At 35.0% G+C, this 18,305-nt stretch overlaps 2 protein-coding genes across 5 annotated transcripts in view; one reads left to right on the plus strand and one right to left on the minus strand.

Moving 5' to 3' along the window:
- Positions 1 to 18,305, plus strand: part of PSMD1 (proteasome 26S subunit, non-ATPase 1) — a 104,346-nt gene that overhangs the window by 37,429 nt on the left and 48,612 nt on the right. The gene's annotated exons all lie outside the window — the stretch shown is intronic.
- Positions 499 to 17,728, minus strand: HTR2B (5-hydroxytryptamine receptor 2B). 4 transcript variants are annotated; one of them, XM_037152169.2, is made up of 4 exons: positions 17,577 to 17,728; positions 16,093 to 16,335; positions 6,417 to 6,617; positions 499 to 2,802 (listed from the first exon to the last, which is right to left on the minus strand). In XM_037152169.2, exons 2-4 carry the CDS (start codon positions 16,316 to 16,318, stop codon positions 1,913 to 1,915), a joined length of 1,317 nt encoding a protein of 438 aa, XP_037008064.2. In that variant the 5' UTR covers positions 16,319 to 16,335; positions 17,577 to 17,728; the 3' UTR covers positions 499 to 1,912. The 4 variants fall into 4 exon arrangements, with proteins under 4 accessions (XP_037008064.2, XP_053511160.1, XP_037008063.2 ...); XM_053655185.1 differs by having other exon boundaries at positions 16,093 to 16,351; XM_037152168.2 differs by having other exon boundaries at positions 16,093 to 16,701.

The following is an 18,305-nucleotide window of genomic DNA, read 5'->3' on the forward strand; positions in this document are numbered from 1 at the left end:
ATCTACTGTCTATGCTACTTATTTTCTGTACCTTCTCCCCCCCTTCTCCTCCTCCCACTCCCCTGTTGCTAACCCTCCTTGAGATCTTCATTTCTATGTTTCCACTCCTGATCTAGCTGTCCTTTTAGTTTGCTTTTGTTTTAGGTGTGGTTGTTCATAACTGTGAGTTTGTTGTCCTTTCACTGTTCATGTTTCTTTAACTTCTTTTTCTTAGATAAGTCCCTTTAACATTTCATATAATAAGGGCTTGGTGATGATGAACTCCTTGAATTTGATCTTATCTGAGAAGCACCTTATCTGTCCTTCCATTCTAAATGAAAGTTTTGCTGGATAGAGCAATCTTGGATGTAGGTCTTTGGATTTCATGACTTGGAATATCTCTTTCCAGCCCCTTCTTGCCTGTAAGGTCTCTTTTGAGAAATCTGCTGACAGTCTGATGGGGACTCCTTTGTAGGTGACTGTCCCCTTAGCTCTTGCTGCTTCTAGGATTCTCTCCTTCATTTTAATTTTGGCTAATGTAATGATGATGTGCCTTGGTGTGTTCCTTCTTGGGTCCAACTTCTTTGGGACTCTCTGAGCTTCCTGGATTTCCTGGAAGTCTATTTCCTTTGCCGGATTGGGGAAATTCTCCTTTATTATTTGTTCAAATAAGTTTTCCACTGGTGGCTGTGTCTTTCCCCCTTCTGATACCCCTATAATTCGGATGTTGGAGCGTTTAAAGATGTCCTGGAGGTTCCTAAGACTCTCCTCATTTCTTTGAATTCTTGCTTCTTGACTCTTTTCTGTTTGGCCATTATTTGCTTTCTTCTGGTCCACTCCATTGATTTGAGTCCCAGTTTCCTTTTCATTGCTATTGGTGTCCTGTGCAATTCCATTCATTTCAATTAGTTTCGCCTTCATATATTTGTCTAATTTGTGGGTATAATCAACCAGTTCTGTGAGGATCCTGATGACCGGTGTTTTAAACTGTGCGTCTGAGAGTTTTGCTATTTCTTCATCACTTAGATCTATGGGCTCTGGGGCTTTGAGAACTTGCGACATTTTTGGTCTGTTCTGGCCCTTTAAGTGTGAGAAGCGGTGCCTTGGACTCCCAGGTCGCTGGGTTGTGACGCTGTATGTGGGGGCGTGGTCAGAGTAGGGAAATGAGGGCGCCCTCTACTGCCGCTTGCCACGGGGACCGCAGGGGCCCGGTCCAACCGCCCACTCCCTCGCCCGTCCACTCGCGCACAAAAGGGCGACCACAGTCAACACACAGCACCACTTCCCCGCTGTCTCCTTCGAGGTCGCTCACCTGGTGGCTCGCTCGGTCGCTCACTAGGTCCAACCCTGTGCCTGGATTCTGCGCCTGATTCCGTCTGACCGAGTCCTCCTGTGCAACCCCTCACCAGCCGCTGGTTTCGCCCCTTACCGGTCAGGCTGAAGAATTTATTGTTAAAGGACTTCCGAAAAGTTCAATTTTCCGTGTTCTGGCTGTGTTTTCTATTGCTAATATTTAGTTGTCTCTAAACTTGGTTATGTGAGAAGGCACGGCACATCCACCTATGCCTCCATCTTGGCGGAAGTCCTGATTTATTTAATTTTATTTCATTTGACTACCTTAACATTTAACCAGAGTGCTAGATTATTTTAACCGAACCCTCAACCCAAGTATGTGCCCTGACTGGGAATTGAACCAGCGACCTTTTGCTCTGCAAGATGATACCAAACTAACTACGCCACACCAGTCAGAGCCAAAAATCTTTTTTTATAAAGTAAATGTGTCCAAATAAAGACAACTGGGTAATCTTGATATATAACTCTTAGTTTACAGAGATGGTATGATAAATGACAAGTTCTGTATGTAATTCTTGGTGCATTTATATCTGCTTCATCGTCCTACTCATCATTATACTAGATGAAAACTGTGCCACTTCTATACATAACTGACTTGCTCTTCAGTTTTGTCACCTTCATTTTCAGTGAGAAGAAGTGTATGTAGTAGAATGATTGAAGAAGACTGAATAGTTGAACTTTGGAGCCTCAGTGGGCTCTGGTACATGGCGGAATTAATCCCATTCCACATTCCATGTTTTATGAAAAACTTAGAGTTCCCTACCATTGGATTCCGGAAGATATTACTGGAACATTTTCTAAGAGTTTTTACTGATTTTGTGGCCCAGTAATTGCAGGTGATGAATCTGCCAAATGCATCCCGAAATGTCTTGTTGAAGAGGGTGTAGACCAGAGGATTCACCCCTGAGGAAACATAGCCTATCCACACAAATATCTCCAGGAGCATTTTGAGAGTAGTCTGGTTGCAAGAATCGCATAAAACTAAAGTTATATTTGTAATAAAAAAGGGGCACCACATAAGCAAAAAGAGGAAAAACACAATCCCTAGAACCTTTGAGGCTCTCTGTTCATTGGAAATGGTCTGTAGTGACTTTTTTCCAACTGTGGACATTCTTCGCATAAGTATGTCATCACTTAAGGTAGGCAGAGTTTTGTCCTTGTGACAGTCACCTAGCATTGCCACCTTATCAGGTGATGAGCAAGGTGTTTCATCCCTTTGGGAAACTGTGGACACAGTCAGCCACGTCAGGCGTTGAGGTGGCTTGTTTTTGACGAAGTAAGCTTTCTTCTGTAAAGCATGGATAGTGAGAAAGTAGGTGACAATCATGATCGAGAGAGGTGTGAAGAAGGAAGCCAGTGAGCCGAAGAGCATGAAATTGCCAAAACGATCTTTTGTCAGTTCACAAGTGATGTTATTTGGGTTACTCGAATCAGTTTCTATTCCTTTAATAGGGACTGGAACAGCAATGCCTAAGGAGGTGGAAACAAGATAAACTAAGTTAATTTTATGATCTTCGACTCTTAGATTAGGTCCTTTTAGAGTTGATTTTAGTGACTTTGTGGTTAGTATATTATAATTACTGGTATCCACAATGTAGAATTTGTCAAAGCACTTAATCAGTGGAAGATTTAACAAGTAGAACCTAAGTAAGCAAACCTGCTGTTTTTAAATAGAGATTGGCTAGTGATTTCAGGTTTATAATTTAAGCTGCCCTAAAGCTATATTATGTTCATGAAATAGTAGATAAATGTCTTTATTTATTCTCCATTTCTCATAATCTATTTTTGTTTGTTCATCTATCTCAGGTTAAGGAAGAGGAATTCAAAAGAGAAACAGTATTTATCTTAATATCCAATGTAGTTTGTTGATATAAGACACTTTCACAGTATATTTATGCAATATCTTAATTCTGAATCAATATCTATTACCTTTGCTGTTACACAGTTTCATTTAACAGATAGTTATCTTTTGATGTTTGTGAATGTCTTAATTTTTTACTTCTTAGGGAAAACTAAGGAGTTTTTTTAAATGCTACTTAAAACTTCAAGAGTATCTGAATCCTAAAATTTATTTTCAAGATTGAGTTCCTCTAATAAGTATGAAAGAAATGTTCCTCATGCTGATTTTCTAATACTTTAAATACCATAAAATAAATATTTAAATATGATATTGCTTGGTGAAGTAACTTAATAGGAAGACAAGTAATACAAGTGTTAGCCTGAATCTTTTCCTTTTGAAACAAAATATTTAAAAATAAGTCTGAATTTAATCTTTAGAAACCTCTAGAATCTGTGTGTTGTTTTATGAATCTAAAAGTGTTCCCTTATCTATAGAGACTTCTTATGGTAGCTAAAGAGCCCTTGAAAGCAGTGTTTTCCTCAAACCCTCTAGTAGGGTCCACTGCTTTTCCCACTTTTCCGCAGGAAAACCCCCAGAAGGGGCATTCTGTACACTTACACTAGGGGTCAGCAAACTACAACTGAGAGCTAAACCTGGCCTTCTGTTTTTGTAAATAAAATTTTATTGGAACATAAACATACTCAAGGTTAATGTATTTCTATGGCTACTTTTGTTCTGCTGTGGTTGAATAGCTGTGGAAAAGCCAGTAAGCTTAAAATATTTAGTATGTTGCCCTTTACAGAAAAAGTTCGCTGACCCTTGCTCTACCCTCTTACTTCCAGGTAATCATTCTTCTATTTCTTCCCCCCAAAATATTTTCCTTTTAAAATCTATTTGATCAATTTATACTACTCTATTCTTCATTTATCTACCAGTCTCCAAGACATTTGTCCATTTGCTCAATAGCTCCTCATTAGTTTCCCTCTCTGTTCCATTGATGTCATCTTCTATGACTTCATACCATTGATGACCCTTCTACCACCTTAATTTTATTTTCTTGAACTTCTCAACTCTGATTATTATTATTTGCACTTCTGAAGCCATTCACAAGTTCACTTAAAAGTGTCCCTTATCTAAAATCATGAATTCTGATTATTTCTTTTTTGTCCTGCTACTGTCCATTACTGTAGAACTTCTATTTCTATTATCTTGATCTCCGGTTCATCCTTTCTTCCCTTCTTTCCATTCCATTAACCTCATATGGCTCACATTACCTTCCCAGCCAGCGGGATGGTCAAAACAGTAACATTTTCATTTGTACTGGTACTTTTTATACCCTTACCTTATTTTCCCTTAAATACCTTACCGTTCCCAGGTGTTACCTAGGATACCCATAAATCCAGAAGGAATGGAGCTCTTTTCAGCACTTGGCTGAATTGGAAAACTGAACTAAACCCATCATCTGCTTTTTTATTTATTAAGTTACTAAATTGTCATTGGTTCTATAAGACAAAGTGTGATGGCATGAAAAGAGCATTGATCTTGGTCTTAGTACTAAGAAGCTGTAAGAATCCTTAAGCCAACCATTTCAGTCTCTCGGTTTTTTTCCTCAGCCTGTAGATTTGAAAGAGTAGATTTATAAGATTCCTTCCAAAGCTATAAATCTGCAGTCTTTCATTTTTTTATTCCTGCATACTTACAACTTTGTATTAGTCTAATTTCCTTAATATATCCTTCTTCCTTGGGTGTAAAGATTCTTTTTCTTCTTCATTTTTGTAGTCTTAATGCCCAGCACATCATAGGTACTAAGTAAAAATTTGATCAGTTTATAAATTCATGTTATCCAGCCTTAATTGTGATGCCGTATCTACCAACAAGCTTTTTATATATTGGCTTAATCGTATTTCCCAGTTTTAGATGTTTTAATCTTAAGAATCCATTTCTCCTCTTTTCCTCCTGCCTTTGCCCATTCTCCCCACCCTACCCCACACACACACTTCACCCTGTCTCTCTTTTCCTCTTCCCCATCTCAGTGAACTTACCAACAAGTTGTGTATCATTTGATGTGAACTACTTTAGATTTCCTCCTCTTCATTTTAAATTTTGGTAACTGCCTCCCATTAATCTCCTATGCTGTTTGTCTAGCTTCTCTTTTGGAGAGAGCCTCTTTTTGTGTCAGCTAGCCTCTGCCTCCCAAACTAGCCTTTTCTCACAATTTGTAAATCTCTCCATTCTGAATAGATTTTCCTTGACCCTGCTTTCTTCCCAAGCCATAGTACAACTCCCTACTTTTACCTCCAGACTTTTCAAGAGGTTTGGCCCCAAAATTATTATTTCAGGAACAAAAGGTTAATTTCACTGTCTTGCTTTTTTGCCCCAGTGTTCCTGTTCTGATTAGAGAGACACCATATCTTTTTCTTGCTTTCCTTTTCACATTCTAGGTCTCTTCCTGCTTTTTCTTTTTATTCTTTCAATGTTTTACACCTTGAAGAAGTGAATCATCTCATCAAACTATGAATGATCATAGTAATTGTGAATCTGTTTTTCTGATATTAAGTTGTAAGAGGTTTGAGTTATTTATGCTAAGATAGTATTTTATAGTAGCTATCTTTGTACATTAAATATGGGCACAAAGGCGTAAAGCCATTTAGAGGAAATATGTTTTTCTATAAATCATTTCCAAACATTACTTATATCTCTTCTCTTAAAGCTTCTAATTAAACATATTTAAAACACTTAAGCAGGACATTACTGCCTTTAGTACATATACATATTTCCTTCCAAGGTGAATTTATGACCTTTGATACCTACATACAAAATGCTCAGATTATTTTTTTCTTTTTTCCTACTTACTTTCTTAGATATGATTTAAGATGCTTTTCACGGTTGTTTTAATATTATCCTGGTATTGAGTATGCTACCAAGACCTTAACAATCTATTACCAGATGTGAAAACTGGTTTTAGACTTACCTTTTCCTACATGTCAAAATCAAAGCAGGAAGATAACTCAGTAAATATGAAGTTCTTTTTCTGAGAACGTGAACTTCTCTGCTTTTTCACACTTTTTGTTGATTGTATGGTTTAGAAGCTGTATGATGAGGTATAGGAGCTTGTGTTGATGTGTCAGTAGGCTGCCCTGACTTCTTGTGCTGAGTTTCATGGCTTACCAGGCCTGTAACTCTCCTGGTCAAATGGAACCAAAGGCTGTATACACCACCCCACACCCTGACATTCCCCACATACCTATTGAAAGTAACCACACCACTGTAATCTTGATGAATGCTGTAGCTCGTGAGTTATATTGATTGGCCTGGATTGGCTTTTTGATGGCTATGTAACGATCCACTGAAATCGCACAGAGATGCATAATGGATGCAGTAGAAAAAAGAACATCAAGAAATAACCAGGCAGGGCACAGAACAAGTGGGAGGGGCCACATAGCCTCTGAAAAAAAAGAAACACAAAACATTTCTTCTGCAAAATGGTACCCTTCAGCCTGCAGTTTTTCTTCAAAACACTACATATTTTTTAACCTTTTAGTTAGTTATCTGAAATTTGATGACTTAACAAGATGTTTAACTTCATATAATGGAATCAATAGTATTAAATATATTTCTGTAGATGGTATGGTATCTTCTAAACACATTTTTTGTTTCTATAATTACAACCCTTTTCTAAATCAGTAATTTAGCATTATTTTGATCATTCTTTTGGGGGTCTTTTAAAAATTTACACAGTGCTCACCCTAGCTGCATTGCTCATGTGTTAGAGCATCATCCCAATATGCCAAGGGTGCAGGAGGGTCTGTCTCCAGTCGGGGCACACAGAAGAGTCAACCAGTGAAGGCACAAGTTAGTAGAACAACAGATCGATGCTTGTTTTCTCTCTCTGCTCCCCTTCCCCCCTCTCTCTCAAATTAATAAGTTTTTTTAAGTTTAATTTGCACAATGTTGCACCTGGAACTTAACCTTGCTATTCAAATAAAATTTATATTTAAGCTGCTATTATACAAGAAGAAAACCTTCTGCCATATGGAGGAAGCAGTATAATATGCCAAAAAGAGTATTAGAATGAGATTCTCAGTGAGGTCTGGGATTTGGGCTCACTTCTAGCAATAACTAGCAGCATGAACCCTGTTTATAGCAAACTCTCATTTGGTGAAATAATTGAGTAAAATTACTTGTTTTCCTTTTGACAGAAATAGTTCTCGAATAGAGTTTGTGAAAGGAATGGCCTTAGGTTATCCTGAGGAAAAGAAGATGGTTATCCTTCCCTACCCCATCATTTACTTCAGGCTCTGGAGATAATAAGTGCTACGAACTTTTGGTCGAAAAAGAAAATTTCAGGATTAGGCATAGTACTTAATTTATTTAACAAGCTCTTTTTAAAAGAAAGCACTTCCTGTATTCCTTATATGGTCTTAAGCACTTTCGAAACATTAACTTTTTAAAATTTAAATTTTTGGATATGGTATTGACTATTCTACAAAGCTTTCCAATAAATTTAGTTAGACAAATGTCCACACATAATAGGGATTTGATAACTATGTATTATACATATACCCACTACATACAGGTTTATTAAAATTAGATTTTATTTATTTAAGTTAGAGAAGGGGGAAGAGAGGGAGAGAAACATCAATAGGCTGCCTCTCGTATGCACCCCGGACCAGGGACTGAACCTGCAACCCAAGCATGTGCCCTGACCAGGAACCAAACCGGCAACCGTGCACTTTGCAGGGTGCCACCCAACCAACTGGGCCACACTAGTCAGGGCCCCACTACACACAGTTTCATTGTTTGAAAACTAAGATTTATTTTAGGTTTTTCCCTGGAATATTTCAGTTAGAATTTGTTTTACCAAAACACACACTTACAGAGAAGCTTTGGAAATTGCTATTACTCCAGTATAGAATAAATGTCACATGTATGAGATTATCTAAGTCCTTTTTACAGTTTGTCATAGATCCACTGACAAAATATAAACTACTTTTCTTTTTCTGGTTTTTGCAAGTGTATCTAACTTTGACAGGCATAAAATGATTGGGATAATGCACAGGGGACCAAGCTAACATCTCAGGATTTCAGAGCAACAGCAGACACCTTCCATTGTAAACTTTTAAATTCAAGGAGCGTAGGGGTAGAGAGGTTAGCATCCTAGACCAAATAAAGAGAGACCATAATTTAGAAAAATAAGTTTTAGAGACTTAAATATAGTTTTTTAAGAATCAAATAGGATTTCAGTGAAAAATATTTAGATACTTCACAAAAAAGGTGGCAAGGCTCAGAGATCCACTTTCTGGTTCCTTCTGCTTGTAGAGTTGGTCAATGTGGCATTCTTAATAGGAAGATTAAAATTTATTTTTTCTTAGAATAACAAAATCAGTATGAATTTTTGTTCAGAAGGATAAATTATTGGTTGCTACTTGAGCATCGGGCGGAAGGAGTAATTCCTACTTTTTAGTAAATTACTATAATCATATTATTCCTACTTCACTCAATTGGGGGTGGCAATAACAGATGGAGGTAATAAATTATACAGTCCCTGAGCTGGAAGGGACCTTAGAGATTATATCACTGATTTTGCAGATGAATAAATTTAGGTGCAGGTTAAGCCTTTAAATAGGAGAGGAAACATTTATTCATAAAACTTGAAAATATCCTTTCGAACCTTGTTGCTCAAAGCGTGCTGTTCAGATAAGCAAGAATTGGCATGACCTGGGAAGCGGTCAGTGCTGCAGGTTCTCGGGCCTCATCTCAGACTGCTGAATCAGACCCTGCAGTTGAACGAGATGCCTGGGTGATTTGTATGCAGATTAATGTTTGAGAAACACTGCTTTAGAAGACTTGGAACAGTTGTGTCTGGCTTGATATTTACTAATAGGACAGCCACTCAGAGTGCCTCAGAAAGGAACTTTTGGGAAACTTCTCAAAGTAAAGAAATGTTAGAGAAATCTGTGTGTAGAAAGAATCTAATCAATTAATTTTCTCCCTTTTATCTACCATACTCAGATTTTCTGTTAGTGGGAAAGGACTTTGGACAGTCAGAGGTGGCAACATTTGACCTGAGCTTAAGCAAACCAGTGGTCTGCTTATGATTGAGAGTTTTGCTGTGGAAACTTAAAGTGAAGCTGTATTCTGAACTGTCCTGAAGTTCTAGACTTAGGACTGGGTAGGATGTAGAAAAATACTCAGGGCTAGAGCTACATCCAGAGATACTGATCATAATTAGGATTGTAAAAGGCAGATAATTAATGTTATATCTTAGGCTTCCTTTGTTTACATGCATGTTCTCTCTATCATTTTAAATGGGTTGTTAATAATTTAAACTTGCCTATTTAGCTGTTCTAGTTATGGATTATATTTTTTTAATTAAGGTCTGGAAAATTTTCGTCATAAATCTAGTAGCCATGAGCAGGAAGCCACATTAGAACTCTCATATAAAATGTACATGTCTCTGGAATTATAGTCTGTCTGACCCACTTATTCCTAATCACAGGCTAAGAAGGAAAGCTCTTTCGAGCTGGTTTAATGAAGCCTGTAAAGCCTTATTAGCCTTATTTTCCATCAGAATGAATTTGTTTTATAACTCCAATTTTGGAACAGGAAGTGGGTATTAAAATCTATTCAGATCGCTAGACTTTTGTTGAGTCAGTGCTTTCCTATTGATAACAATAGAAATATTAGAGGCATGGTAGAGAATTTTCTTTAAAAAAGAAAGAGACTATAAGGTTTAGGATTAAGAGAAATGAATCATTAGGATTAAGTTTATGATTCCAGTATTCATAAAATACTAGTGAATAGACTTTTTATAAAACTAACATAAAAGGAACAGATGACTGCATTAAATTAATAGACGTATTTTATACAAAGCAAAAAGAAAAGGCTTACCTAATTGCTTAAATAGATTGATCTAAGAATTTATACAAATCATAAAAATAGTTTCAGATATTCTCAGTTCATAAGGGGACTTTTTCTAGTCCAGATGCTTTCATTCTGAAAGTATCTTTTCAGTTACTGTTAATTTCATGGACAAAAGATTTTGTACTATTCAGAATAACTAAAGATGCGCTTGGTATGTTAAGATAGGTTAACTATTTCAAAAATTTGCTTTTTTAGGAGTTTTGTTTCAGAGATTTATAGCATCGTTTATTTGTTGTAATATATTATGCCCAGCTTATTTCCATAAGAACTTATTATTTAAAATGGAGTTACATAAAAAGAAAGAAAAGTATACCTGAGAGTCAGTCTATGGAAAGTAAGTTATTAGATACTTAAACTAAATTACTGCTATTTTGGAGCTCTAAATTTGACTTTTTCATAAAAACTTAAGACAAAAGGGAAAACATTTAAATTATATAGCATTTGTTGTGCTACAAAAAGAAAGCACGCAAAATATCCCTGGGGAAAAAATTATATTTTTCACCTCTTTCCCCCACCCACTTCCAAATTAAACTCAAAGAATTTAATTTCAATAAGGTTTGAATAATGACATTTCTATGGGTGCCTGAAATAGTTACAAATTGATCATTTTAGAAGCAAAACAAGTCTTAGATGAGTTTTGGATTATAGATAGTTCATTATTTATCTAAAATATTAGTAGCATAGGAAGCATTTCTCTCAGACTATTGAGGTCTTGCTTCCAGGTATATCATCTCTTTGGCTCAAATAAGTTTCTGTGAAAAAATTTTAAAAAAAATGTTAATAGCACAAGTGTTTTGTTGTTTAAAAGGAAGACTCATATGCTTTAAATGCAACCATGCCAGAAGGGTGGTAGAATTGCCATTCAGTTACATAAGTGTCTATTTGTCTCCCAAACAAGCAAGGTTCAGTAACTTTACATGCATGGGCCCAGGTCTCATATCTTTCTCAGAAGAGCAGTCTGGCAGTGATCTCAAAAATTTATACGTGTACTGGTTCAGACCCAGTTACAGCATTCTGTACCACTTAGTATGAAATGTAACTTAAAAAAAAAAATATTGGGTTCTCCCTTTGTCCCTAGAGAAAATTCTGTGACCCTCTTGTTAGAGTTATTTAAAGTACAAATGTTGGCTATTTGCCAAACATGACTTTTTTTGTTGAAATAATTTTTCATTATTTGAGAGTGATAGAGATTAAGTGTGAATTCTAGAATTGAATTACCTGTGTTCAAATCATGTCCCTGCTATCTATCCATCTATCTATCTATCTATCTATCTATCTATCTATCTATCTAGTGTTCTTTCTTGTAAAATGGCGATGATATTATTTTTATAGGGTTGCTTTGAGAATTAAACGCAATGATACATGTGAAGTATTTAAAACAATGTCTGCCATAGAGAAAGTACTCAATAAATGTATTATTGTTTGACAGAAATTAGCCAACCAGCCCAGCTATTAAAACACTCCTACTTAGAAACAATAAGCCATATATCATCAGTATAAATCAGTATGTTTGTCCAATTGAACTTAAAACTGCTTCAAAAAAAGGGTAGGAGAACATGTTTAACTGTTCAACTTTTAATTGCCATGGAAACACACTTTTTACTTTTAAAGTTAAATTTAACTATTTTTATAAGTGCCAAAGAAACAAATAATTTATACGCATTGGCATGCCTATTTTTGTTTGTTTGGTTGGTTGGTTTTTTGCTTTGTAACTGGTATTAAAACCTGATTTTTTTATTTTTTTTTTTTACCGGAAACTGATTTTTAACAGGAAACCAAAACCGTTTCTTGATGAGATTTAACTCATTTTATCTGAATCCTGCTTACCCTTTGAGTAAATTTTTCATTTGGACAGTTATGTCATTAGTTTAGAAAGTAATTTACATTAATCTATAAATCTGGGGCATAGCATAATTCCCTTTTGAGGGTTTAAAAGACTATTTTTAAAGCTATTCTTAGAGGGCTGTACCTGTAAAGTTCATAGAGGTCAAAAGTTCATGAACAGATTGGAGCAGGTCAGATCATAAATAATCCTGATGTCCAAAAAGGATATAGTTTTAAAGTATACATTTTTTTAATCTCAGAAATTTTTATGTTTCTATCTTTACAGAAAAGAGAGACATAGATAAGTGCTTTAAGTTTTATTATGAAGTTCCTATTTTGGTTTTGTTGTTTTTCTGCTACATTTGAGCATATGAAATACTCTGGGGTAGATAGCTGACATGATAGCGCTTTAAATGTTTCAAGTGATTTAACATTTATGAAAATTTATTCTTGATGTTTAGAATTTCCACTTTCCAAAAGGAAGTGCATTTAATTGTTTTGCTCCCTCATTTAAGAATTGGGTGCAGCAGCATTTCATTGCATAAATGAATAACTGGCTCTTTCTTAGAATTTTACTACTAGACATCTGTTTCATCTCTGTTCAGATGCTCATATAAACTAAATCACATATTTAAGTATATAAGTCCTTTTGCATACTGTCTTAATACAATACTTTCCATTTATTAGTGCCTGTAATATTCTGGCCCTACTTGACAAATTCACAGGATACCTGCAGTATAAGGTTTAGCATACCCACATTACAGACGAAGTGATTGAACTCTGACATGTTAAGTGACTCCTAAGACAACACAGGAAGCCAAGATTCAAAGCTTGGGTGTCTTGCTTTAAACCCCCTCCTTTAGCCATTTTATATACCCTCTTTCAACTGTACCACAAATACTGTTTCAACTTATAGATCATGGGACATGGATTAAAATTTAAGATATAAATAAACCAATAATGACCAGTGGATGACCAAATGATATATATTATCCTCTCTTTATAGTTCAATTTATTTAATGTGGAAAGGAAAAATTGAGAGAAATTCTTAAACTGTGAACATCCCATTTTTTTTTATATTGGCATAGGATGTTCTATTTTTCTGTGTCCTACTCAATTATTTCTGATGCAGGCATTGTTAAGACTTAAACATAAGCTACTAATTTGTAATTGTGGCCTTTGGGAATTACAGGCAAGACTGTAAAAAACTAGAATTGAATGGGAAAGGTTAGGTCCAGTGCTCCCAGAGAGGGAGAAGTAACACAAAAGCTGACAGAGCACGACTTATTTGAAAGACCATGTTGTGCCAGGAGTCATACTCAGTCAAATAAAAATTCAAACCATATAACCAAATATTATGTAAATATGTAAATTACTGGTGGGATAAAATATTCTTCAGCATAAGAACCACTTTTTAAAATTCAGTGCTCTCCTTTTTTTAACTTAATCTTATTAGAATATTAGCTAATACAAAATTTCAACGTTACTTTAATTGAATTTCTCTGAGATAACTGAAATCACTCATCACGTATAAGTGGTAGTTAAATTTTGTGTTTATAGAACTAGAGATAATTTTGTACAGATATCAGAAGTTGTGAGGATTATCTCTGTATGTTTCTGTCCTTTAAAGATAGAAATTCTTATAAATGCATCATTTTAGGAAGTCTGCCTATTTGTTAACCTGTTAAAGGTTGTCAGAAAAATCTTAGTATTTGAAGTCAGGTCCTTATTTATAATGTATGCAGTTCTCAATTTATGAGTACGTTTTTTTGAAGCTTTTTAGAGGGCAGCTTGCATTTTTAAATATACTTTCTCATAGAAATATAGTACTTTTAATAATGAATGAATGCAATAATGTTTTAAATAATGGTCAAGTTTCCAGGTTAGTTCATTTTTTAAAACTCTGACCCTGGTATACAGCTTAATTACTGATAGTAAAAGTGTTTGGGGCTGTGAAAGATTTTATTTTGTAATTTAAAATTAATATTTAGAAGAATTGTAATGTGATTAAAAATACATGTATTATTTAGGACATAAATAGAAAGATGTTCCACATATGTTAAAGTATGTTGGGTTTCCTGCTAACCTTTATTGCTAAGACTATCTTGAGCCCCAAAACTTTAATATAAATTTAGTTCTCGGCTGCTAGATACTTACTATTTTCCTGTGGAATACATGGAATTATCTCTCTTATCTGTTTCTGTGTTTTATTTGTCACTTTTAACACAATGGAGATTTCTTCACTTTTTCGGATCCCTTAACTATTTAGCTGATCATTTATAATTATCTATCACAGTATTTTACATATAGTGTATGTTTGATATTTATGGACTCATGGATTTTAAAGTTAAAATTCACTTCTGTGTAAATCATTCAATCTCACTGATTTAACATAGCATCAGTTAAATTTTATGGTAGCATTTTAACACTTTCTATATGCCTAGCAAAGCACAGTCTAAGGAGTATGATTTCATACATTAAGTTCCTATTGTGTATGTGGGGATAAAAGCTTGAATCTAGTACCTATACAGTCTTTACTAAATATGCATAAATGTCTTTACACAATCCTCATTACTATATTTATTTTAAGCTTTAGAGAATTAGGATTGTTTAGGTTCTTTTTTAGAATAAGATTTCTTTATTTTTCTTGGTTGCATGTGGCTCTAGATTATTCAAAAGATTATAAATCTATAAAAGGAGGGGGATAGCTAGAAAGACAGTGTGAGTGATTAGGGAATCTATTCAAGTGGTAGAACCTTATACACTGCTTGCTCTGCCACAGAATTCAAATCCTGGGTAAATGTTGGCTTAGACTGGGAAGAGTCAACCCATCACCATTCGATTATATTTGAGAGGTCAAATACTCAATTTTAGATACCTCTCTATACTTATAAAAATCTAACATGTCAACTCGAATATATTAGTTTGAGTGGCAGTTTTTCTTCACCTAATATGCAGTGTAGTTAAATAAACTTTGCTTCTGTAACCTGAAATTTTCTTTTTTAATCATCATCTAAAGATATGTTTACTGATTTGAGAGAGAATGAGGGGGAGAGAGAGAGAGAAACATTGATCGGTTGCCTCTCATACTCGCCTTAACAGAGCATCAAATCTGAACCCAAAACTTTTTTGGTATATGGGGCAGTGCCACAACCAACGGAGCCACGTGGCCAGGCAACCTGAAATAATTTTATATTCACCATATCAACATAATTTCAAGAAGCCCTATTCTCCTAAAGATAATCATTTTTCTTAAGCATTTAATGAATGCAATCAGTTTATGCCAAGCATTGAGTAAGTTAAATATCCTCTTAATGCTGATTCTTAGGAGTTCTCATAACTCATCAGCAGAATTGTGTTTACTCAAATTTTATAACTAAAAGTGATATATATCAGTCATAAACTACTTATATCATTTTAATATCATTATCTTTTTTATTATAACAAGGATTTCAGTATCAAACTACATTTTTTACTATAATAACTCAGGTATTGGTCACTTATTCTAATAACCTGGAGATCTTATTTCTCTTACATACATCAAGGACATGGGTGGTCAGACATTATAAAAATTAAATACATGGCTCATCTGTTGGGACACTCTGAGCCAAACCATTTCTTTCAGCATCTAAACTTAATTTTTTCTTAACATGACACCTGTGTAAGAATTGCGTTTTAAGTCTAAAGTTCACAAACCATAAATGCAAAAATTATAAGAATAATTCTAATTTTAAATTGGGGTTTAGTGATTTAAATTGAAACTTTGTGATTAAAAAACCTTATCACTAATAATTAACCCAGTACATAATTGTTACACAAGTGTCCTAGCTATCACTTTGTCAATGGAAAAAAGGTATTCATAATGGGAAACTTGAAGTATGTATCTGTTCTTCACTATAATTTTTTAGTGATGTCTACAGAATCTGTGACTATTGCTAATTTGGATGACTTGGAATTATTTTATTAGATGACTAAGGAGGGAGTAGAATTGTTTCTAAGAAATTATTTTCTGCTCTTTAAAACTACCGTAGGAAATGATGAAAAATGAACTGTTTACTCTCTGTATGTTTAAATAATCCACATCCATCTTTAGAGATTAAATAAGTATTCGTTTCTCTAGTAGTATATCACAGTTTTGTGATTTGATGGCAGGAACAAAGTGAAATACTTACCAAACATTATTGTCAAGAGGGCAATCGGCATCACAAACAATCCAACCAGCAAATCAGCGACTGCCAGGGACATCAGAAAATAATTGGTAGCATACTGCAGCTTTTTCTCCAGTGAAACAGCCAGGATAACAAGGATGTTTCCACCAATCGTGGGTATTATCACCATGAGTATCAGAAGAGCTGCCCAGTGCAGTTTGTTTCCCTGGTCCTCGCCAGTCTGTTTCATTTCCTCTGGTATCGATTCTGTGTGTAATCCAGACTAGTTAGAAGAGATTAAGTGATCAAATGAGCTCTGCAAAATGTGATCAGGAATTGTGCTTTTTTCAGATGTTCTGTAAGAGAAAGCCATTCACTGTTTTTCTGTGATTTGATCCAATTCCAGACAATGGTCAGCATGGTCAGTAGCTAAACTGGTCATCTCCTTTTTTAAGGCATTGTACCCATGCCAAATACTCGAAGCTGACGTTGACTTCTTCCTTTAAGAACAATTTCAAGTTCTCTAACGTGAGAACATAAATGCATCTGTCCATGGCTGTAGGTAAGGCCCAAGTGTTTAGTGTTTTTTACAGAAGCTCAGATTTCAGAAGGCTTAGTGAAAGAAACTGATAGCTGTGGGGAAAAAATAATTAGTTTCTCTCTCTTTTTTTTTGTAGTGGTAGAATTATGTTCAAATTTGAATGTCAAAGAGTTCCCACAGATACAAAACGTGGATCGCATTATTTTATTTTCAAAAAACAATTAGAATACTTGATTTTAGTAGCCTCTCCCTTTTCAATAGGTCTTGTGCGTTTGTGAAGTGCAGCCAGTTCCCACACACATGTTCCTGATATTTCAGTGGTTATAATAAAAAGCTACTTGTTACCTTTACAACAGGTACAGAACAGAAACATCAAACAAAGCATTAAGTACTTCTGAACTGAACTTTCTGGTGCACACTAGCCACAGGGCTAGAAATACTCTCAGCCCACTTGAAATCTAAATAAATGATTTACCATCTAGGAATTTTTATTTGTAGCTGGGTTTCTTTTTTTTCTGACCAGGTATGTCTTAATAGTGATATAAATGCTATTCACATAAAGTATTTCAAGATTCCTTTAGTTTGAGAGAAGAAAAACAAAATAACAGGTATTACTACATCCAAGTAATTGTTTTTAGTAATTTCATCTTTTAAAGAAAATGTGTTTCCACAACAGATATTTTCCAAGTTAATCACTTTGTGCCACATTTGAACCAGTTTTTTGTTTGTTTTAAATAATAATTTCCTCCTTAACTTTCCCAGTTTCCCTGGAAAGGAGGGGAAGCTAACAGGAAGATTATACTGTTTATTCACAAAACCTACAGATTCCATATTAAAAATTTCCCCTTTAACATTAGTAAATTTTTCAGTTTGGTTTTTAACCTACCAGATAGAAAAGAAAGCTATGAGAGCAAAATTTTTGAAGGAAAAAGTAGATTAACTCTATATTTATTTGTTAAGTACTCACCTGTTATTTGTCCATTTCCCTTATCTGCTCAATAGACCCTCTTGCCGCTGTGACTGAAGTCCTCCTCGCACTGACTTATGTGCTGAGCCTCCAGCACTGGCACTCAAAAATAATGAAACTAATGTGTTATGTAGCTGTAAGCATGCCAAGGAGGTTATTTCCCCTTTGATATATTCGTTTTTAAAGAGTAGCAGCATTCATTATAATTCATAAAAACACAAATGAAATATGTTGAACCAGTTCACGACCCTAATTCAAGTTATATTAGGAGCTCTTTAATATTTGGGGAGTTGCAATAAACTATGTCATTTTAGCTTAAGATAGTCTTGTTTCAGATTAACCCTGGGCTGTTTTTCTCATTTGAGTAAAAATAAGATACAGTCTAGAGATCCTACAGCTTTCATTCTATGAAGAGTCTGCCCTGTGATACATTCAGCAGTTTCGAGAGTTCTGATTTCTAGCAGTGAAACAAGATTCTTACTAGCTTTTTATGCCTTTGCTGTGGAACATAATTTGCTCTGGTTGCAGCCTTATATAGAAGAGCACAGAAAGGTCTGGATTCTACATGTATACATAGGTTTTAGCAAAAACTTTTTCTTTGCTTATTTTTAAACAAATAGCCTCTGAATTTGAGAGTTGGTTCATTGGTAGTTTTTTTCCCCACATATATTGGGGAAAGTATACAATATGTAATAAAAACATATTTCTGCTTTATTTCAGAAAATAAGT

The sequence above is a fragment of the Artibeus jamaicensis genome, unplaced genomic scaffold (assembly GCF_021234435.1).
Source record: "Artibeus jamaicensis isolate MK-2021 breed Jamaican fruit bat unplaced genomic scaffold, CSHL_Jam_final contig_944, whole genome shotgun sequence".
Classification (NCBI taxonomy): Eukaryota; Metazoa; Chordata; class Mammalia; order Chiroptera; family Phyllostomidae; genus Artibeus; species Artibeus jamaicensis.